At 40.4% G+C, this 23,322-nt stretch overlaps 2 protein-coding genes and 1 pseudogene across 5 annotated transcripts in view; 1 reads left to right on the forward strand and 2 right to left on the reverse strand.

The window, feature by feature from the left end:
* Cenpp (centromere protein P) overlaps positions 1 to 23,322 on the forward strand; it is a 175,462-nt gene that overhangs the window by 91,996 nt on the left and 60,144 nt on the right.
* Positions 5,280 to 6,248, reverse strand: Rpl6-ps6 (ribosomal protein L6, pseudogene 6; annotated as a pseudogene). Its single transcript, XR_015641502.1, has one exon. The product of XR_015641502.1 is annotated as a ribosomal protein L6, pseudogene 6 (transcript).
* The window catches only part of Ecm2 (extracellular matrix protein 2), a 32,596-nt gene continuing 23,294 nt past the window's right edge, over positions 14,021 to 23,322 (reverse strand). For 2 of the 3 annotated variants that reach the window (XM_087589618.1, XM_087589617.1), the window contains 4 exons: positions 21,072 to 21,229; positions 17,483 to 17,622; positions 16,157 to 16,483; positions 14,992 to 15,204 (listed from right to left, as the gene is read on the reverse strand). In XM_087589618.1, coding sequence (XP_087445744.1) covers positions 15,036 to 15,204; positions 16,157 to 16,483; positions 17,483 to 17,622; positions 21,072 to 21,229 — 794 coding nt within the window. In that variant the 3' untranslated portion in view covers positions 14,992 to 15,035. 3 annotated transcript variants of the gene reach the window in all.

Consider the following 23,322-nt stretch of genomic DNA (forward strand, 5'->3'; position numbering starts at 1 on the left):
AATTTGACCCTTAGGACTATGGAGAACCTAATTCTTCTGTTTTTCTACAATTTCGTTTCTTTTTCCCCACATTTCTGTTGTGTTTTGAAGAACTAGTTAGCATCTTTAGAAGTTGTGGTTATATTATGTTACAAATTAGATAAATTACTAAACTTAAAAGTAATACTCTTTTTATTTTGTTAACAGAAATTGTGACTGCTCTAAAAATATAAAAATGTGGTTATATTATGTTACAAATTAGATAAATTACTAAACTTAAAAGTAATACTCTTTTTATTTTGTTAACAGAAATTGTGACTGCTCTAAAGATATAAAAATGCAAATTTATTTTTTATTTTGCCCTATATACTATGAAAATAAAAATAGATTATTAATACTGTGCTCACATATGATTTCTTTCTAAGATGATGCCCATGATGTAGACATGGACAGCAAAGATCAAAGTCTATAATACAAATTAAGTTAAGGGCAGGCCTGAGAAACTGACTGGTAAGGTAAGTACTATAAGAACTGTGGCATCTTAGGCACATCGTGGGCAACAGTTGCCAACACACAGCGCTTTGTGTTTTGTTGTCTAGCACGCTCTCACTTTCTTAGTGAATCAGGAAAGGCTGTAGTACCATGGATGAAGATGAGGTGAGATGACAGGTTCAGGGACCTCCCAGTTTGGTGAAGGCTGCTAGGATGCAAACCCTAGATCTTAATAATGTCCAAGATACTGGGCATAATGGCACAGGTATCTAATCCTAGCACTCAGGAGGCAGAGGCAAGTGGATCTCTGAGTTAGAGGACAGCTAGAGCTACATAGAGAAACCCTGTCTGGAAAAACCAAAAAGAACGTCCAAGAGCACTAAATCACAGAATACATACATGTATGTATACCACAGGTATTTTTTGGTTCCCCTGAGACAGGATCTCTCTAAGTAGTTCAGATTGGCCTAGAACCTGTGGTTCTCCTTTCTCAACCTCTAAAGTGTCCAAATTATAGACTGGGCTTATATACCTTGTTTGGATGATAGCCTATGGTTTGGCATTTAGTGGATACCTACAGAACCTTTTGTGAAGGTTCAGATTGTATGTGTTGTTTACATATTTATGTTTCTTATGGGGGACTAAGCACATTGATCAGGAATTTGTAACTATAGAACATGAACTAGAAGCAGCATTGTCTGCAGCTAGATTTAGAGCAAATGAAATCCTTCAGCTAAGTCCAAATTTTTAGCATATCTTGAAAAACCAACCTGAAGTCCTGATTGTCAGAATTTGCTGACATTTATAGCAGGTAGCTCCTCCCTCCTCTGCTGCCCTGACCTTTCATGAGTTCAGTGCAGTGACAACTGATGGGGCAGAGCTCAGCTCACTCTTGTTCCCTTGCCTGAGGTTGCAAGTTATGAAAGAATTATTGCTGTCATTTGTCATTTAACATGAGTCTAGCTGAATTAATGAATATGTAAGTACACTGTAGCTGTCTTCAGACACACCAGAAGAGGGCATCGGATCTCTTTACAGATGGTTGTGAGCCACCATGTGGTTGCTGGGAATTGAACTCATGACCTCTGGAAGAGCAGTCGGGGGCTCTTAACCACTGAGCCATCTCTCCAGCCCCTGAATTAATGAATAATAAAAAGTTTATACAGTACAATTCAGCTTAATACAGTGTATGGATGTGAAATACTATTAAATGTCTCTGCTGATTTGAATGAGAAGTATTTCCTTTAGGCTCTGATATTAAAAATATGATTCACTTGGCACTTTTTGGAGAGGTTGTGGTTCTCTTGGTAGGCAGAGCCTTGCTGGAGGAAATAGACCTCTTGGGGCAGGCTTTGAGTGTTTAAAGCTTCATCCCATGTCATGTTTGCTCTCCGATTCATGCTTGTAGTTGAGTGTGATCTCTCGCATCTTCTCCATTTCCATTTCCACTTCCTTCCCGGGCTGCTGCCTGGACTCCCAGCCAGGGTGGACTTCTATTCCTCTGGAACCAGAAGCCAAAGTAAATCTTCCTTCTTTAAGTTGCCTGGTTCATGGTGTTTTATCACAACAACAACAACAAAAAAGAAAATGCTGCAGTCTACAAATGTGTTTTTGCTACATAAATCTCCTAGCACATTTCTTTGACAGGACCTGAGAGCAATAAGCTCAAGAGAGAGCAGTAAGCTTCCAGGTCTGTGTTTCCAAATGCCATTTCCCACGGGAAGGAATACCATGCCTTAGTAAAAGGCCCATGAGCTACATGTAGGTCCTGAACCTCATATACTGCAATGTAGGACCCAATGGGACAACTGCAATTTGAATATTGAATATGCTTGATAATATTGAATCAATGTTCAATTACTTTTTGGAATTAATTATGTAAAAATAAAAATTGAACCAGTTGTTGGGAAATCTTACGTGATTCATACTGAAGTATTGGAGATGAATGTTAGAATATATTCAAAAGACTCAGTTTCATCCATGAGTACTAGATGATGAATAGATAGAGATTTAGACACAATGGGTGGGTGAGTGGGGTGGGTGAGTGCGGTGGGTGAGTGGGATGGATGGATGGATGGGTGGATGGATGATCACAGGAATGGAAGCAGAGATCATCAAATGAATTTGCCAAGTACTGTTTGGTGTGTGGAAGTGGAGCGCACATAACTGCGTACTGTGCAGAGGTGCTTTTGTTGTGGTCCCTACAGGACGCTGTAACAGACTCCAGTTAGAGTGCACTTGCTCTCTGGGGGCTAGGATGCTAGTTGGGTTAGGCTCCCACAGCTCACATGCAGACTCCGTACTTCTGAATGTTAGTTCCAGTTTATACAAAACCGTGAACCTCCAGCTGATTCCAGCTTCCAGAGAGACTTGCTTAGATCCACTGATGACTTGATGTAAGTTTATTTGACCACAGAGATTGTTACTTAGAAACAAATCAGAACATTTTAATAACATGATGTATTCCTTCTCTCTTCCAAACTAATACTCATTTAGTATAATCACATGTTATTTTTAAGACAGTTCTGCTTTCCCTGGTGTAGGGTTCACATTCTTCACATTTTATGCAAAGGAAAAAATAACCTAGTATGTAAGTTTATACTCTATTCATTTATATGTCTAAAAGGAAGCAAAACTTGAGAATAAGTATAGTCATATTATTTTTTAGTCTTTGTAATCATGAAGATATACTTACCAAGTTAAAACATTTGTTCCTTTACAAATGACAGCACATGATAGCCAGAATTCCAGCAGGGATCTCAGTTTCAGAAGTTCTTCAGTAAGCAAGAGCATGTGAGTAATCTGCCAAGGACTCTACACATAGACTCAAACATTCATTCCACAAACTATAATATGTAATAGACTGTTTTATATGAAAATGTTTTAGAGTACAGGAGATAAATATTAACTTTCAGTATTGTATTTGTGAAATTTTTATTAGGTCTTTGAAATTTTCAAACACTTGATCTTGATCATATTCGTCCCTGTCTGGTTCAGTTGGGTTAGGTTCTGTTGGTTCTAATAGTCATAGGTCCATAGATGAAATGAGAAAGGACAAACTTGCCGTGGAATGTTATGCCTCAACTTTGCTGGCTGCTAGAAAGGTCTGAGCTCTCTATGCAGAGTAGTAGGGATACAGATATTATTTCTAAGGGAGGAGTCTATCTACTATGCAGGATTAATGATCAAATACTATTTCTACTTTGGTTGGCTGTTATGAGTAATATACAGGGTTTTGGTTTGGTTTTGCTTTTTGTTTTTGGATATTATAAGAATCCAAAGTGACGAGCTGGAGAGATGGCTCAGTGGTTAAGAGCATTGGCTGCTCTTCCAGAGGTCCTGAGTTCAATTCCCAGCAACCACATGGCTCACAACCATCTGTAATGGGATCCAATGCCCTCTTCTGGTGTGTCTGAAGACAGCCACAGTGTACTCATATGCATAAAATAAATAAAATCTTAAAAAAAAAAGAATCCAAAGTGACTCATGCGTACAGGTCAAATTTAATTTTCTTTCTTATCATCAATTTTGTTTGTTTGCTCATAGCCCAGACTAATGCATAATTTACTCTGTGTGTAGCCCAGACTGGCCTACAACTTGAATAACTGCCACACCTTACTCTTCTGAGGACAGTGATCACTGGCATATGTCACCACCCCAAACCTGGTGAATTTTTGTGGTTGTTTTTTTTTTTTTGAGGAAGTATTTACTTGTTTGTTTATTTATTGTATATCTGTCTTTAGGCTACGTGTGTGCCTGAGGCAGCCAGCAGAGGGTATCAGATTCTTTGGAGGTGGAGTTACAGTATTTTGCAAAGTTCCCATCGAGTATGCTGGGAACTGAACGTGAGTCCTCTGGCAAAGTAGCAAGTGCTTTGAACCACCGAGGGAGGCATTTCTCCAGCCTTTGTCTGTTTGCTTGTTTGCTTGCTTGTTTTCAAGAAAACTTTAGATTTTTTTTTATGTGCACGAGTGTTTTGCCTGCATGTATGTGTATAAGTGCACAGCATGCAGAGATCAGAAGTGTTGTGTTTCCTAGAACTAGAGTTACAGATGGTTATAAGCCACCATGTGGGTGCTGGGAACTAAGCCAGAATCCTTTGCAAGAGCAACAAATGGTCTTAACCTCAGAGCCCTCTGTCTGTCTGTCTGTCTGTCTGTCTGTCTGTCTGTCTATTTCAAATCTAGGATGTACTTTAGACTGTGAATTTCAACATTTACATTTAATGTGCTCTTTTAGTCTGGAGTACAGTTCAGAGCTGTTCACTGTTCTTAGTAATGAACGCGTACATGCCATGGCCCCGAGAAAAGGTGGCTTGAGCTTTGTTGTTGATTCTCCACCTGCTTCTCGAGAGCCGTGTTTGCTGAGCTGCTGGCAGGCTAGACTCCCTGTACAAGCCTTGTATATGATATGAGAGATATGATATATGATCTTCCTTATCTATGTATATGAGAGAATTTACTCTCTAGCCCAGTAAACACACTGTGCTGAGTACCGCCCTAGTGCCCTGGCCTGCACTTTTCCCCACTGCTAATTACTATCCCCCGTACAAAGGCCGGCAACCAAAGCAGTTCATTTAATGCCTGCGTCCCTGTGTGCTGAAGTCTCTGATGAAGACTTTGACGCACTCTGACAGCCTGCCCTAGGTTCAGCACTGCCTTTTGACATCACATCATTTAATTGTCCATGCACTGTAAGACAGAGTTGTTTCCCCAGTTTTGTGATAAGGACAGTGGAAGACAGATCTAAGTTTTAGGCCAGATCTGTCTAGTGCTGATTTCAGTTCCAAGTTACCATGTACATTTTTGTTTGTTTTTTTTTTTAACCTTATGAAGCAGTTTAATTAGGTTGTTAACAATTAGAACACCAGTTTGTGAGGGAACATGCTGTTCGTCAGGGAGAACTGAGACCGCAGGTAGCCCTGGAGCTGGGGGACAGCTTTGATCTTTGGCAAAATCTGCGAGTCCACAGCTTTCTGATCAGCCTTTCGCTGCTCTGTAATTTCGTATTTCTCCTTCTCTGTGTCGAAGATCTCACCCTCCTGATGCCTGGGCTTGCGAAGTGGCTTCTTCTTGAAGTAAGCATCAGTCAGGTGTTTGGGAATTTTAACCTTGCTGATATCAACTTTTGTAGAGGTGGCGATGACAGACTTCTGGTGTGTTCTGTGCAGAGGAACGCTGTTGAGGGCAAGAGGTTCAGTCACGGGTAGCAAGCCACTGCCCAGCTGCTTGAGGAAAACCACTCTCTTGTCCCTGTGGCGCCCAGTGAGGATGATCAGGACAGTCCCGGGAGTGATGCTGGAGCGCAGCCTCCTCACGTGCTGGCTGAAGGGCTTCTTGCCGTGGCTCAGCAGCTTCCGAGGCACGTCTTCAGTAGGATAATACCTAGGCATTTTTCGAAGCTTCACCACCCGGGTGCCACCGTTCTTGTCCCCACCAACTGTTTTTGTGACGGTAGCAAGGACCTTTTCTTTCTTCTTCTTCTTCTTCTCAACCTTTGTCTTGGCAGCAGAGTAGTTCCTTTTGTACAAGGCCTTTCTGGAATACATAGCAGATCGGGAGTACCTGCCGATTCCTCTCACCAGGACAAGGTTCCGGCTGCAATGGGGCTTACTCTTGCTCAGCTTTTTAGCCTTAGGACTACCCTTTTTGACCGCACCAGCGGGCCGGGCCCGGGGAGCAGTAGCATCACCACCAGCCTTCTTGGCTGCAGGTTTCTAATCCTTTTTATCAGGCTTCTCCGCCTTTTCACCCGCCATCTTGCAAGACGGGAAAGAGGACTAAGACCGCATTTTTGTTTTTTAAGTACTGGAGATAAATCTCAATGTTTCACTGATCTATACCTTAGGAGCATCTAATGATTGTCTGGTATTAGATTAGAGATGACATTTCTTGTAGTGAGTTCTTTTAGTATTTTTTAAAATGTTTAGAATCAATCAGTGATCTGAACTGATATACAACCATAAACAAAGAATTAGTTCAGTCATCTCAGTCTATAAATTTTTCTCTGAGGGAAATTTTATTCTTCCCCTAAAGAAGAAGAAAGGATAGAACTGATACCATATAGGGCTTTATTTATACCACCCTTTGAGGTTTCCCTTAAACTGCAGAATTTGAGTATTTCATTAAATCGTCAGCTTGGGAACATAGTAATTCATCGTATGTTTAAATGATGGCTTTGGAAGGCCCGTGATGCAGAACAACCATATTGAATGCTAAGTATTTCCAGTTGTCAAAACATGATTTAATTGTCTAGAGAATACAATCTGGGCTGGAAAACTACCTCAGCAGTTAAGTTGTATGCTGTTCAGAGGACACAAGTTAAGTTCCCAGCACCCACATCACAATAACCTGTAATTCCATTTCTGGAAGATTTTGATGTCTGCACAAATGTGCACACATGCACACATTCGCACACATCCAAGTTAGGAAAGATTAATGAGAAAAATTATTTCCGATTGACTTTATGACCCTGTGAAATTTTTTCTACTTAATTTCTTATATTTCTTTTGTAAATGCTTAATTTTTCTTCAGATTCTTTTTGTTTTTGTTGTTGTTGTTGTTTGGTTAGGGTTTGTTTTTTTTTAATTCTTTATTTTCTCCTGAATTTTATAGTCCTTCTGGAAAAGCAAAATATACCTCTCAACCTAGCTCTCATGCAGCACCCCATGTACAAAACATCACACCTCATTAGAAATACCAGGTAGTCAGTTAGATATAATTAATAAACCCATATCTGACCTGAATACTGGAGGGAGCTTCCCTAAGAGTTGGGGTTTAGGTACCATTCTCCCTAGCTTTGGAAAGACAGAGACTTAAGTCATAGAGACAGATGGTGAACTTGGCTTCTTTTCTGTGCCTTGAGATGAGGGTACGCTGACGCTGACTCTGAAAGCAAGTGTCCTCACCTGTACATTCATCCTCCCGCCCTGTGACTTCCTGACTTTATACTCCTCCCATCTCTTGCTTGTACTACAAGCCAGGTTCAGCCTATTCTCTCACAGATGGCCCCTGCTCACTTCCTTATCAGTGACCTAGATTCCCCCATGATCCTTGTGTGATCTGATCCACTGATCTAGTCAAACATAATATTTTAGGTCCTTCTCTGGTTTCCGATATATTTGTTTCTTTAAAACACCAGGCTCTATGTTTTCCACTAGATGGGATCTTAGTGTTTTTAAAGTAGTCCTGTACAATAAGCCAAATCTCAAAATTAAAAATACAGATAGCATTCCTTACACACATGTGCAAAGTCAAGATACAACATTAGTGTTTTCTCAACCATGGTTATTCTAAGACCTTCTTAGTGCACATATGTGCTAGTAAGTACAGCAAATTTATGAGACCAGACTGAACATCTGTTTCTTATCAAGAGGAATGTTTGCTGCAAGGACATTTATCACTTTCTATGAAATTAAAACATCCCATTCTGAACATGATGAAATTTCAAGACTGAACAGTTTCCATGCTGGAAATGTTCACAAAAGTATAAAAGAAGTTGAAATGAGTCTTCAGAATTCAGGGCAAAGTTCCACCTGTCATTCTGACTTTTAGCTTTATAAGAGATCCGGCACCTTTGCACAGTTAGGGAAGTGTGCAGAGCAGGCCACTGTGCATCTGTATCTGCTGCTGCATACACCATCCTTCCCCTGCAGGCTGCTGACCATGGCTGCATATTCCTGAGCTCCCTCAGACCCTGACAGGGGAAGCCTAGACTGGTATGCTCTTCTCATCATCCTCTTTAACTGATTGACAGCTCCTTCCTGGTCCTTGATTTTCTACTTACACTCCTGCTAGAAAGGAGACAACTGCTCACCATAATGCAACTGAAGTAGGTCACAGGAAGATTGACAGTGATGCATACCTGTGATCCTAACACTGGGGAAGCAGAAAGGACCATAGTGAGTTCCAAGGCAGCCTGAACTACAAAGTGAGACGCCATTTGAAAATAAAATGTGTGAATTTGAAGTGAATTGTTTAATAGCCTGTCACTGTTGTATTCGATAATAATTCCATTGGCTCATCTCACTGAGCCTGAGTTCCCTTTGACCTGAGCACAAGCAATCCTCGCCTCTAGTTCCTGATTTTAAATACAATATGACCAGCTGTTTCAGTCTCCTTCTCCCTTGACTTCCCTGCCCCATGATGGACTGTACCCCTAAACTCTATAACAAAATAAACCCTTTCCTCCTTGAGTTAGCCTTTTTTTTTAATTGCATTTTTATTTACATTTTAAATGTTACCCCATTTCCTGGTTTCCCCCTCCAGAAACCTGCTATCCTCCCCCTAGCCCTGCTTTTATGAGGGTGCCCCTTCACCTACCCACCCACTCCCTCCCACCTCCCTGCTCTCACATTCCCATCCAGCCTTGACAGGGCCAAGGGCCTTTCCTCTCATTGATACCCGACAAGGCCCATCTTCTGCTACATATGTGGATGGAGCCATAGGTCCTTTCCTGGGTACTCTTGGGATGGCGCTCTGGTTAGTCTGGTTAGTTGATAATTGTGTTCTTCTTATGGTGTTGCAAACCCCTTCAGCTACATCAGTCCTCTCTATAACTCCTCCACTGGGGACCCTGTTCTCAGTTCAATGGTCGGCTGCAAGCATTAGCCTCTGTATCTGTAAGACTCTGGCAGAGCCTCTCAGCAGACTGCTATATCAGGTTCCATACCTTGTCTCCATATTTCCTCCCCCTTCTAAGAAGTATTTTTGTTCCCCCTTCTAAGAAGGTCTGAAGCATCCACACTTTGGTCTTCCTTCTTTTGAGCTTCATGTGGTCTGTGAATTGTATCTTAACCATTCCTAGCTTTTGGGCTAATATCCGCTTATCAGTGAGTGCATACCACGTGTGTTCTTTTGTGACTGGGTTACCTCACTCGGGATGATATTTTCAAGTTCCATCCATTTGTCTAAGAATTTCATGAAGTCATTGGGGTTTTTTTTTTCTTTTTTTCTTTTTTAATTTTTCTCCATCTTTATAAACTTGGGTATTTCTTATTTAAATTTCAAATGTTATTCCCTTTCCCAGTTTCCCAGCCAACATCCCCCTAGCCCCTCCCCCTTCCCTTCTATATGTGTGTTCCCCTCCCCATTCTCCCACAATTACCGCCCTCCCCGAAACAATCCCATTCCCTGGGGGTTCAGTCTTAGCAGGACCCAGGGCTTCCCCTTCCACTGGTGCTCTTACTAGGATATTCATTGCTACCTATGAGGTCAGAGTCCAGGGTCAGTCCATGTATAGTCTTTAGGTAGTGGCTTAGTCCCTGAAAGTTCTGGTTGCTTGGCATTGTTGTACATATGGGGTCTCGAGCCCCTTCAAGCTCTTCCAGTTCTTTCTCTGATTCCTTCAACGGGGGTCCCGTTCTCAGTTCAGTGGTTTGCTGCTGGCATTCGCCTCTGTATTTGCTGTATTCTGGCTGTGTCTCTCAGGAGAGATCTACATCCGGCTCCTGTCAGCCTGCACTTCTTTGCTTCATCCATCTTATCTAGTTTGGTGGCTGTATATGTATAGGCCACATGTGGGGCAGGCTCTGAATGGCTGATCCTTCTGTCTCTGTTTTAATCTTTGCCTCTCTATTCCCTGCCAAGGGTATTCTTGTTCCCCTTTTAAAGGAATGAAGCATTCACATTTTGGTCATCCCTCTTGAGTTTCATGTGTTCTGTGCATCTAGGGTGATTCGAGCATTTGGGCTAATAGCCACTTATCAATGAGTGCATACCATGTGTGTTTTTCTGTGATTGGGTTACCTCACTCAGGATGATATTTTCTAGTTCCATCCATTTGCCTATGAATTTCATGAAGTCATTGTTTTTTATAGCTGAGTAGTACTCCATTGTGTAGATGTACCACATTTTCTGTATCCATTCCTCTGTTGAAGGGCATCTGGGATCTTTCCAGCTTCTGGCTATTATAAATAAGGCTGCAATGAACATAATGGAACATGTGTCTTTGTTGTATGTTGGGGCATCTTTTGGGTATATGCCCAAGAGAGGTATAGCTGGGTCCTCAGATAGTGCAATGTCCAATTTTCTGAGGATCCTCCAGACTGATTTCCAGAATGGTTGTACCAGTCTGCAATCCCACCAACAGTGGAGGAGTGTTTCTCTTTCTCCACATCCTTGCCAGCATCTGCTGTTGCTGGAGTTTTTGATCTTAGCCATTCTGACTGGTGTGAGGTGGAATCTCAGGGTTGTTTTGATTTGCATTTCCCTTATGACTAAAGATGTTGAACATTTCTTTAGGTGCTTCTCAGCCATTCGATATTCCTCAGCTGTGAATTCTTTATTTAGTTCTGAACTCCATTTTTTAATAAGGTTATTGGTCTCCCTGCAGTCTAACTTTGTAAGTTCTTTGTATATTTTGGATATAAGGCCTCTATCTGTTGTAGGATTGATAAAGATCTTTTCCCAGTCTGTTGGTTGCCGTTTTGTTCTAACAACAGTGTCCTTTGCCTTACAGAAGCTTTGTAGCTTTATGAGATCCCATTTGTCGATTCTTAATCTTAGAGCATAAGCCATTGGTGTTTTATACAGGAAATTTTCTCTAGCGCCCATGTGTTCAAGATTCTTCCCCACTTTTTCTTCTATTAGTTTGAGTGTATCTGGTTTGATGTGGAGGTCCTTGATTCACTTGAACTTAAGCTTTGTATAGGGTGATAAGCATGGATCGATATGCATTCTTCTACATGCTGACCTCCAGTTGAACCAGCATTTGCTGAAAATGCTATCTTTTTTCCACTGGATGATTTTGGCTCCTTTGTCAAAAATCAAGTGACCGTAGGTGTGTGGGTTCATTTCTGGGTCTTCAAGTCTCCACTGGTCTATCTGCCTGTATCTGTACCAATACCATACAGTTTTTTATCACTATTGCTCTGCAATACTGCTTGAATTCAGGGCTAGTGATTCCCCCGGAAGTCCTTTTATTGTTGAAGATAGTTTTAGCTATCCTGGGTTTTTTGTTATTCCAGATGAATTTCCAAATTGATCTGTCTAACTCTCTGAAGAATTGGATTGAAATTTTGATGGGGATTGCATTGAATCTGTAGATCGCTTTTGGTAAAATGGCCATTTTTACTATATTAATCCTGCCAATCCATGAGCAGAAGTCATTGTTTTTAATAGCTGAGTAGTTACTCCATTATGTAGATATACCACATTTTCTGTATCCATTGCTCTGTTGAAGGACATCTGGGTTATTTCCAGCTTCTGGCTATTATAAATAAGGCTGCTATGAACATAGTGGAGCATGTGTCTTTGTTGTATGTTGCAGCATCTTTTGGGTATATGCCCAGGAGTGGTATAGCTGGATCCTTAGGCAGTACTATGTCCAATTTTCTGAGGAAACGCCAGACTCACTTCCAGAGTGGTTATACAAACTCTCAATCCCACCAAACAATGGAGGAATGTTCCTCTTTCTCCTCATCCTGGCCAGCATCTGCTGTCACCTGAGTTTTTGATCTTAGCCACTCTGACTGGTGTGGTTGTTTTGATTTGCATTTCCCTGATGACTAAGAATGTTGAACATTTCTTTAGGTACTTCTCAGCCATTCAGTATTCCTCAGCTGAAAATTCTTTGTTTAACTCTGTACCCCATTTTTTAATAGGGTTATTTGGCTCTCTGGAGTCTAACTTTTAGTTCTTTGTATATAGTGGATATTACCCCTCTATCAGATGTAGGATTGGTAAAGATCTTTTCCCAATCTGTTGGTTGCCATTTTTTCCTATTGACAGAGTCCTTTGCCTTACAGAAGTTTTGTAATTTTATGAGGTCCCACTTATCGATTCTTGATCTTAGAGCATAAGCCATTGGTGTTCTGTTCAGGAAATTTTCCCCAGCGCCCATGTGTTCAAAAGGCTCTTGCCCACTTCTCTTCTATTAGTTTCAGTGTGTTTGGTTTTATATGGAGGTCCAAGATCCACTATATACAAGATGATAGGAATGGATTGATTTGCATTCTTGTACATCCTGACCACCAGTTGAACTATATGCTTTTAGCTCCTTTTTCAAAGATCAAGTGACCACGAGTTCATTTCTGAGTCTTCAATTCTATTCCATTGATTTACATGCCTGTCTCTGTACCAATATCATGCAGTTTTTATCATGATTGCTCTGTAATACAGCTTGAGGTTAGGGATGATGATTCCCCCAGAAGTTCTTTTATTGTTGAGGATAGTTTTTGCTGTCTCTATCCTGTTTTGTTTATTTTTTGTTTGTTTGGTTTGTTGCTGCTGTTGTTGCTGTTGCTGTTGCTGTTGCTGTTGTTGTTGTTGCTGTTGCTGTTGCTGTTGTTGTTGCTGTTGCTGTTGTTGTTGCTGTTGCTGTTGTTGCTGTTGTTGTTGTTGTTGTTGCTGTTGCTGTTGCTGTTGCTGTTGTTATAAATGAATTGCAAATTGCTCTTTCTAACTCTGTGAAGAATTGACTTGGGATTTTCATGGGGATTGCGTTGAATGTGCAGATTGCTTTTGGCAAGATGGACATTTTTACTATATTTATCCTGACAATCCAAGAGCATGGGAGGTCTTTCCAACTTCTGAGATCATCTTCAATTTCTTTCTTCAGAGACTTGAAGTTCTTGTCATACAGACCTTTCATGTGCTTGTTTAGAGTCACGCTGAGGTATTTTATGTTACTTGAGACTGTGGTGAAGGGTGTCTTTTCCCTAGTTTCTTCCTCTGCCTGTTTACCCTTTGTGTAGAGGAAGGCTACTGATTTGTTTGAGTTCATTTTATATCCACTTTGCTGAGGTTGTTAATCAGGTTAAGTAGTTCTCTGGTGGAACTTTGGGGTCACTTAAGTATACAATCATATCATCTGCATATAGTGATATTTTGATTTCTTCCCTTCCAATTTGTATCCCTTTGACCTCCTTTTGTTGTCTGATTGCTCTGGCTAATACTTCAAGAACTATATTGAATTAGTAGGGAGAGAGTGGGCAGCCTTGTCTAGTCCCTGATTTTAGTGGGATTGCTTCAAGTTTCTCTCCATATAGCTTGATGTTAGCTACTGGTTTGCTGTATATTGCTTTTACTATGTATGGACCTTGAATTCCTGATCTTTCCAAGACTTTTAACATGAAGGGGTGTTGAATTTTCTCAAATGCTTTCTCAGCATCTGAGATGATTGTGTGAGTTTTTTCTTTGAGTTTGTTTATATAGTGGATTATATTGATTGATTTCCGTATATTGAACCATCCCTGCATCCCTGGGGTTCATCTTGGTGGATTTTTCCTTTGATGAGTAGGAAGTGTCCTTCCTTATCTTTTTTATAACCTTTGGTTCAAAGTCGATTTTATTTGATATCAGAATGGCTACTCCAACTTGTTTCTGGGGACCATTTGCTTGGAAACTTTTTTCCTAGCCTTTTACTCTGAGGAAGTGTCTGTCTGTCTTTGTGCATTTCTTGTATGCACCAAAGTGCTAGGTCCTGTTTACATATCCAGTCTGTTACTCTATATCTTTTTATTGGGGAATTGAGTTCGTTGATGTTGAAAGATATTAGGAACAAATTATTATTGTTTCCTATTATTTTTGTTTTAGAGGTGGAATTATGTTTTGATTTAGCTTTTATTGAGGTATTTTTATCACAGTAACAGGAAAAGAAACTAAAGCAGAGACCAAAGCTGGAGCTTAAGTCGAGACACTAGTATTTCTTCAGAACATAAACTTAAGTAAATAAAAGAAAAGCACAGAGGTTCTGTATGTATCATATAAAATTTTGTATCAATACAGAGAGATTGACCATGATAGATTGATCAGCTTTACGTTAATAAAAGAAATCACTACAACAAGTCAGTGTGTAATGAATACCACTTTGTTCATTAAACTGACAAAAAGTTTATTTTAGAAATCTAGCAAAGGAGATGGTTGCTAACTCTCTAACTAGTGGAGGAATAAGTTGTATTTACATTTACATCAGCTTGTAGTTAACAGTAATTTGTATATTTAGAAGAGTATTTGCTTCTTGTAGTCTTTTTGTATGACAAGGTCTTTACATAGTCCATGCTGTCCTGAAACTCACTATATAAACCAGGCTGGCCTCAAACTCAGAGAGATCCTCTGGTCTCTGTTTCCCAAATGTTGGGATCAAAGGCATGTGCCACCATGCCCAGTTTACTTTTTGTAATCTTTTGATCTTGCTGAAAAATGAAAGCAATCTTGAAAAATTTTTTTTTATTTTAAGAACTAATTCTAGGCTTACAGTGTAGAATTTTTGTATGCCCTTCTGCTAGCTTTCCTTACCATTACCAATATGCATAGTTAACCATTGTAAAATGATCTAAACCACGAAATTAGCATGAGAATGGTATTTTGGGGACTTGAGGCATGGATCAATCCATCGAGAACGTGTACTGCTCTTAGAGTGTACCCAAGTTCAATTCACAGCACAGATCCACCTGAACTCCAGCTTCAGGGCGTCCAACAGCCTCTTCTAGTTCCTGAGGACATTGCACTCGTGTACAAACACACACACACACACACACACACACACACACACACACACACAAAAGAGATGTAATGCTTGTTATGCTTGGGTAAAATTTATAAATGGCAAAGAGAAACTTGAAGTTACTTGATGCGTTGTGGTTTAAGAACAACACTTGAGTACAGTCTTATGCATGAAAACGCATAGGGCGACATAGCTCTAGTTGTGATGTAATTGTTTTCAAGATGAAGGTGTTCAAGAGCTGAGTCCTCATCTTCCTCAGCATTGCAGATTTGTTCAGGAAGGATGTTCCTAAAGAACAATAGACATGTAGATTATAAGCAGTCCAAGTATCTAAGTCTGGAATTTAGAAGCTACGTTTTTTAAAATGATTTGGTTCTTAAAATGCAGGTAGGCATGACATTGTGACTCATTTGTAAATTCCAGTAGTCAGGGATCTAGTGAAGCGTTACCGTGAGTTTATATTCACTACTCAACTGAGTTCCAGGCCAGCCTGCTCCAAAGTAAGGCCATGTCTCAAAGGGTGTGGGATGGGGCAACAGCAGACGATGGTAGAGGCAAGAGTAAGAACTGAGGCTGCAGGCGTGCGCTAATGGAGCATCATCACGGCCTGCAGAGTGAGGGAGGTCTTCCGAAAGGTGATTTGAAACAGGATCCTCCCTTACTGAGTAGGTACAGTCAAGACTGACCTTTAACTCCTCATCCTGTTGCCTTCACCTCTCAATAGCTTGAATTAAATGCATGAACACCATACTTGATTCCAGACTGTTCCAGATTAATCTTCTAGTCACCCACGGTGCCTAGGCAGGTGTAATGATTAAAGATATAGAAATGTGAAGGAAGTTGAGTGCCAATAGATTCCTTCAGAATTTGCCTTCATAAAACTCTATTTAGGCAACTTTTGACTCTGCAGGGCACTTTCTGTATGCACATGGGGATTTTAGTATAGGGACATATTTATTGCTTTGCAGCCTCAAATGAGTCTGTCTCCAAGACTCTACATATTATGTAATCATGTTCTACTTACTACTGTGGAAGTTTACAGTATTAGTACAAAAGTGGAAGTCATAATCATTATGGATCTATTATTCCCCTTTAGCAATTACTAACATTGTCAGTTTTGCTTAGTTCTAATTACTCTTTATAACCATTTTTCTCTTCAAAATAAATCAAAAGGTTCATATTTTGCATCTTTATTTATCAATTGAAATTTAAATTGATACTTGAAAACTTTAAAATTTACCGTATCTTATTGTTGTTCAGCCTCAGAAAATGCAATGCTTTCATTCCTTGTATTCCAGGGGGTATGGATTTGAAGTCATTGTGATCCAGAAATAGTTCTCTCAGAGAATGATATGCTCCATAGAACGAGACTAGGTCCACACCATCATCAGAAAGTCTGTTAAATGACAGGTACAAGTACTCCAGGCCTGGTTTCATGTGGCCAAACACATAGCCGGGGATCCGTTCAATTTGGTTCCCAATTAGGACAAGGTGCAAAAGAGATTTGGGTAGATAGGAGGGGACGTGGTAGAGCTTGTTGTAGGACAGGTCGATAGATTCAAGATTTCTGCAACAAAGGAAAAGTGAATCGGATAAGGAACTTCAGGAGACTGACTGGCCATCCTAGTGACCCCGAACAGACCTAGGTTCTGTGCCAGCCTGAGTCTGTCTGGCTCTCAAGCTCGTGCTCTCACCAGCGTTCACACTGTTCGTTAGCTCTGGGTGTGCATCAGAATCCGCGTGGGAAAGCTCAGATCCTTCGGGAAATTGGGAAACGAAGCTCAAGTTGTTGAATGAGACTTGGGGTGAGAGTGGGGGTTGCCTTCATTCTTCATCCTTATTAGATTTATGATCTAGCGTATCACAGACTTGGGGTGAGATGAAGGGATTAGGGTAAAATGGAGGGATTAAAGGGTTCATGCACCAGGCAATCCCGGGAATGTGATGAGCTCCATCCTTTTCTGTTAGAAGCTTCCCTTGAGTCTGCAAGGGCTTCTACCCATCCCTTTTCACCCAATAAAGATTCCTCTATTCATGAAAGAATTCATTATTCTCCAGTTGATTCCACACCTCTTTTCATCTCTGTGAACAACCCATTTCCCAAGCTGGTCAATTCAGGAGTATATTTTTCCACAGACATGCAGCCTTTAATAAAGACTGCAGATATGCTGTTGATTCCTGTCTAGGAAGGTGGATTCTATTTTGTATTTCTGTTCTCAAACAAGGCCTTCTTAAGATTGAGAAGTGGTTTAGGAAGACAGGCCTGGCCTCTGCAGCCTGGCATCTCCATCTAATGGTGAAGAAGGAGTCGCCTGCTTTCTCCTCTCTGTATGTAAACATTACGCCGTCTCAACCTGCAGCCTGTGGCAGACGCTGCAGGGTGGCATTTGATTGTCAGGAATCAGCCCTCATTTCTTGCTACTTTAGCACTCAGAGAGTAGTGGTCATGATACCAGTTATGTAATAAATGGTTAGAAAGCTCAATGAGATAGCTAAACGTTGAAACTAAGAATAAGAGTTCCATGGGAAAGGATGCTTAGAATGTTAAATTGTGGTAGATACTTACTCGTGATTTATCCATGCTAAAGGAGCAATCCGACTTTCTTCTATTTTATTATAACGTAGTACAATCATAGTTATCTTTCTGGTGTGATTGAAACAAATTTCAGTTATTTCTTCAATTTGATTATTTTCTAGGTACAACTCCTATAAAGAAGAGAAAATATTTTTCTTCTGTTTGTATTCAGTGGTATCTAATTTCACAAAATTAAAATATACGGGGCTGGGGATTTAGCTCAGTGGTAGAGCGCTTACCTAGGAAGCGCAAGGCCCTGGGTTCGGTCCCCAGCTCCGAAAAAAAGAACCAAAAAAAAAAAATTAAAATATACTATTCTCATTAGCATTATTTAAAGTCTTATTATTCAAATCAGTTCATACTTTTAAATTGTCAAATTTTATAGCTAGCAAAATAAAAGGTACTACCTATCATGATTATGGAGTTAAATAACGTTAATTTGTATATTTATGCATATTTGAGAGTGGGGTGTGTGCGTGCACATGCATGTAGGAGCATGTGGAGGACAGAGACAGAGGTTGGTATGAGAGCTCTTCCTCAGTCACTCTCCACCTTAGGCCTTGAGACAGGGTGTCTTGAATCACTGATTCAGTTAGACTAGCTGAAATAGGGGGCTCCAGAGTTCCTGCATCCTACCCTGTGTCCCTGTCTCGTGCTGGGAAGACAGGTGCACACTACCACATGGCCTTTATGAGTACTGGAAATCAAATGTGGATCTTTACATCTGTGTGGTGAGCGTTTTACCAAGTGTATTCTCTCTTCAAACAAATAAACTTAGCGTTTAGCTATGTGTGACATATGATGATACAGCATAACATAATTGTACAAGTTTTCTGCCTTATAAAACTTACATTAATTATGTCACCTGAGCTACAGAACACTGAACATCGGAAGTAGAAATAATCACAACTCACCAGTGAGAAGCTCAGGTCTGAGGAAAGAGTAACACGCACTGTAGGTTCCAGGGCAGATGCATGAGTGCCAGGCTGACTGAGCACTAGCTTTAGAGCTGCTTCTCACCATCCCATAATACTTATAATTATTTTAGGCTCATGTTTTTATACTTGAGTTATAATATGTTTACTCACAACAGTAGAGTTCATAGGAACATTAATTTGGATAAGAGTACAACCTGCTAGAACTACTTAAGTCTCTAGTAGCTGGACACCTTCAAGATGCTGGTATTAAAGAAAACTTTTTTTTTTTTTTTGGTTCTTTTTTTTCGGAGCTGGGGACCGAACCCAGGGCCTTGCGCTTCCTAGGCAAGCGCTCTACCACTGAGCTAAATCCCCAACCCCTAGAGAAAACTTTTACTAAAGTCTCTGAATCACTAAATATTTATTTCTGTATAGTTAAAATGCACATGTAGGATTGGCTTATGTATTAAATGTAATTTTATTCATATCATGGGTTTTTTTTTTTTTTTGCAACTCAATTTTGGCATTTGTTTAAAATGCATAAAGGAACCTTCGGGGTTTTGCTTTTATTGTCCTGTGTAATTAAGGGATGAATTATGTGAGAGATTTCCAAACTCAAGTGTACATCAGAATCACATCATAAGCCTTTTCAAGTACAAACTCCAACCTAAGTAATCCCAGGAAGGGCTATGTAAGTAGGTTCTGAGATACTCATCCATATGCTGAGGACTCTGAAGCCAGGCTGGGAAGTTCAGGCATGAACCTAAGTGGAACATGCATGTGTTTGCCAGTTGAATGTATCAAAGTATTTAAAATGTTACTGTATTTATCTTGTGTGCATATGTGTATGTGAATAGACACATATATGAAGATCAGAAGACAACTTGTATCAGTTGTCTCCACAATGTGGATCTCAGGGATCAAACTCAAGTTGTCAGATGGGTACCAATTAAGCCAAAAATTTTGTATCTTTAAAAAACTATTTTAGGTGCCTGACCTTGCAGATAAAGCATCAGACTAAGAAAATCGAGGATAGGTCCAGGAGTCTTATGTCTTCGTTACTTAGGTGAGGGCTTGTGGCTATGTGTTTGTCCCCAGTAACAAATAAAGCAGGACATGGTGGTAAATGCCTAAAAGCTCAACACTTGGGAGTTAGAAGCAGGAGGATCAGGAGTTCAAGCCCAGCCTAGGATAATAAGGTTCTCTTTAAAAACAAAAACTAACTGATAATGATATAAAGCCCAGTACTGGTAAATCCAGAGTTACATGCCTATGTCTCTTTTACTAGCCATAGGAAGAAGCCAGAGCATGTGAGCCTAATAAATATCCCTCTGTTCTGGGTCAGTAGGACTAGAGGAACTGTATACTGGCTTCTTGGGTCAACATGGAATATGGTAGAAACAACTTCAGATAAGGAAACCTGAGTTCCAGCTTGGCCTGCAAGAGACTCTCTGGACCTTATGTTCCTAATTCAAGAAATTGACAGTTGTTGGCAAAAGACCAGCTGAACAGGAGAGCATTCCTAAGAACCACTAGGGACACCAGACCTTTGCAACAAGAACCAGGTCTAGAGCCTGAAGTTATGTATAGCACACTTTGGGGTAGAACTGATGAAAATTTCTAAGCCTGAGTTCCTGACATAGTCCACAGTTTATTGGTGCAATTCTTAGGTCCATCCATATTGTTACTATTAAGTCAAAATGTAGTTTCACTCAATTTGTGGATTGAGGATTTTTTTTTTGGATGTCATTTTGACACAAACTAAAATCCTCTGAGAGGAGGGAACCTCAATTAAGAAAATACCTCCATAAGATTGGACTGGAGACCAGCCTGTAGGACATTTTCCTAACTGATTGATGGGGAGGGCCCAGCCCACTGTGGGTCGTACCATCCCTGGGCTGGTGGCACTGAGTTCAATAAGAAAATAGACTGCACAAACCAGGAGAGCAAGGCAGTAAGCACCACCCCTCCATTCCTACCCTGCTTGAGTTCCTGTCCTGACTTCCTTCAGTGATGAACAGTGCTGTGGATGTGTAAGCAAAATAAACCCTTTCCTCTCCAAGTTGCTTTGGTCAACCCTAATTAGGACAGGGACAAACATTAAACTTGGTTGTTCTGGTTTGGGATAATTTAGTCTCTTCTCCACCAAGAACTGTCATCATTGCCATTCTTCATTTTATCAGGGAAATCTACTACTTAGATGACAGTTCTTCTGTATATAGGACAAGAGCTTTTTTGAGTTTAATATATGTTACAGTGGTTTTCTAATATACATTTGTTTTGGAGCCAGCAAGATAGCTTAGTAAGTAGTAAATGCTTGCCACACAAGCCTATTGAGCTGAATTTGAGCCCAAGAGTCCATGGTGGAAAAATTCTTTTCCACCATTCTTCCAAATGTGCTCTGACTTACACACACACACACACACACACACACACACACACACACACACACACACACACACCAATCATAATAACATTTAAAGGATATATTTATCTTGTATATTTCTGTAATATGTAATGCATTTAAAATGTTAGAAGAACAGTGTAATGGCACACACCGTTCCAGCACTCAGGAGGCTGAAGCAGGAGAATCATGATTTCAAGGCTGGCTTGACCTATATAGTGAGATCCTGTCTCACGAAACAGAAGAGAGATGGCAGTACCTCAATAGAAGCTGGAAGACCTTGTGGTATGATTCTGAATTTGTTTTTTCCCAGACGTAGGTATGATAAGTTCTTCAAGGATTTGAAAGCTAGAGGGTTGACATTGATTTCACTGAGATTGTTTCCCTCCAATTCTAAAGCGACAAGTTGATTTAAGTCTAGAAAAATAAAATAATCCAAATATTAGAATAACTTTAAAAGCACACAGTTTGGGTTGATGGTGCAGTTCAGTGTCAGAGCACTTGCCTAGGATCTAGGTTAGAGCCCTGGCACTGCAGAAAGAAGAAACAGTAAAAATAGGAAAGAAACCATTTGAAAAAAAATTCAATTTGGAGATTTGTAATTTCTTTATCTTTATTTCCCCCATAAATTCTTTTCCTGAGTATTATATACATGACATCTACACAGCTCTACAGGACAAGAATTTTTGTTTGGGGAAATTCATTTAGGTATTGAAAGGCATAAATATGAGTAAGGAGCAGAAACAAGGAAGCACAGAAGGGGACAGAGTAAGAATCACTGCCAGAGACTGTGCTGCCTATGAGGCTATGTCAATTTAAGACAACTGGAGTCATCTGAGAGTTAAGGAACCTCAATTGAGATAATGCCTCCATAAGAGCAGGCTGAACACAAGCCTGTAGGGTATTTTATAATTAGTGATTGACAAGGGAGGGCCCAGTCATTGTGTGCAGTGCCATCCCTGGGATAGTGGCCCTGGGTTCTATAAGAAAGCAAACTGAGCAAGTCAGTAAGCAGCACCCATTCATGGTCTCTGCATCAGCTCCTGTCTCCATGTTCCTGCCCTGCTTGAGTTCCTCTTATAACTTCTTTGATGATGAATAGTGATGTGGAAGTTAAGCAAAATAAAACCTTTCCTCCCGTGTTGCTTTTGTCATGGTGTTTCATCTCAATAATGATAACCATGACCAAGACACTTGTTAAGCAGGAATTTGGAATTCAACTGGACAAGGAGTAAGAGTGTTATGAAAGTCACTGGATGCATTTGTAAATACCTATAGGTATGAATTGGCAGTGCAGTAGGCAATGGGATCGTGATCCCTTTCTCTGTAACACAGAAAGGAGCACAGTCTGGTAAAACCCTCAATCTCTCAACAAGGGAGTTAGAAATATAGACGAATGTTGGGCATAGTGGCACATAACTTTAATTCCAGCACTCAGGAGGCAGAGGCAGGTGGATCTCTATGAGTTCAAGGCCAGCCTGGTCTACCTAATGAATTCCAGAACAGCCTGAGCTACCTAATGGGACTCTGTCTTGAACCACCACCATCACTACCAAAAAGAAAAAGGGGAAATGCTATCAGAGCTCTGAATTCCCATAATAGTCACTTACAGCACAGAGTAAGGCCAAACAAAAGCTGTTTTGTTTTCTTTTGTTCTATTTAAAAAAGATGATCGGAATTTTTCAGTGTATTCAGACTGAGAGCTACCAGGCCTTTATACAAACAAGTGTCTGTGTCTGTCTGTCTGTCTGTCTTGTGTTTTTCTACAATGTTTCTACTGGCCTCGGGAGTGGTATCATCTAGGTCAAATAAAGCACACACCATTCACCAGTGATATACCCCGGGGCCTCTGAGTCAGAAGTTCATTCCCCGTGTAGTGGATGTTTTTCTGTTCAACACTGTCGTCAGGATTTCAACAAATGCCATATGAAGCTCAGGCCTCTTCTGGGCAACAGCAACAAGAGTCATGTGAGGAGTAGAGAGAAAATGACTGAAGATTTTAAGAGAATGCAGTGTGAGTTGGAGTGTGGTGGAAGTGAGAGTCTCTTATGGATACAAAGATTTAGATTGAGTTAAGAGGATTTTCAGGTTGAAACAGCCCCGTGAGCACATGCAGATGCAAGACCTATTTGAGCTCACTGAGATGAAGACCTCACCCTGAGGTGTGCTATGTGCAACAGGATAAAACTGTTGTTCAGAGAGGGTGCCCATGTGTCCTGAATGTAGGTTTGACTCTCAGGATGCTATGACGAATGCCACGTGAGAACAGATTACTCTGATGCTGGTACTTAGGATCAATCAAGGATTGGGTTATAGGAAGTAGGGAAGACAGCCAGGAAACTGGGATCCATAATTATATTTTTTCTATATTATTTCTGAAATTAAAGGTACAGAGGATCCAGCAGTTCTCAAATATATATATGTTGAGATCTTGAAGTTTAATTCTCCATTGAAAAGTGGAGAATGCAAGTAAAATTTATTATGACACCTTGGAAAAACAAGTTCACAAT

Source organism: Rattus norvegicus, chromosome 17 (genome assembly GCF_021556685.1).
Source record: "Rattus norvegicus strain SHRSP/BbbUtx chromosome 17, alternate assembly SHRSP_T2T, whole genome shotgun sequence".
NCBI lineage: Eukaryota > Metazoa > Chordata > Mammalia > Rodentia > Muridae > Rattus > Rattus norvegicus.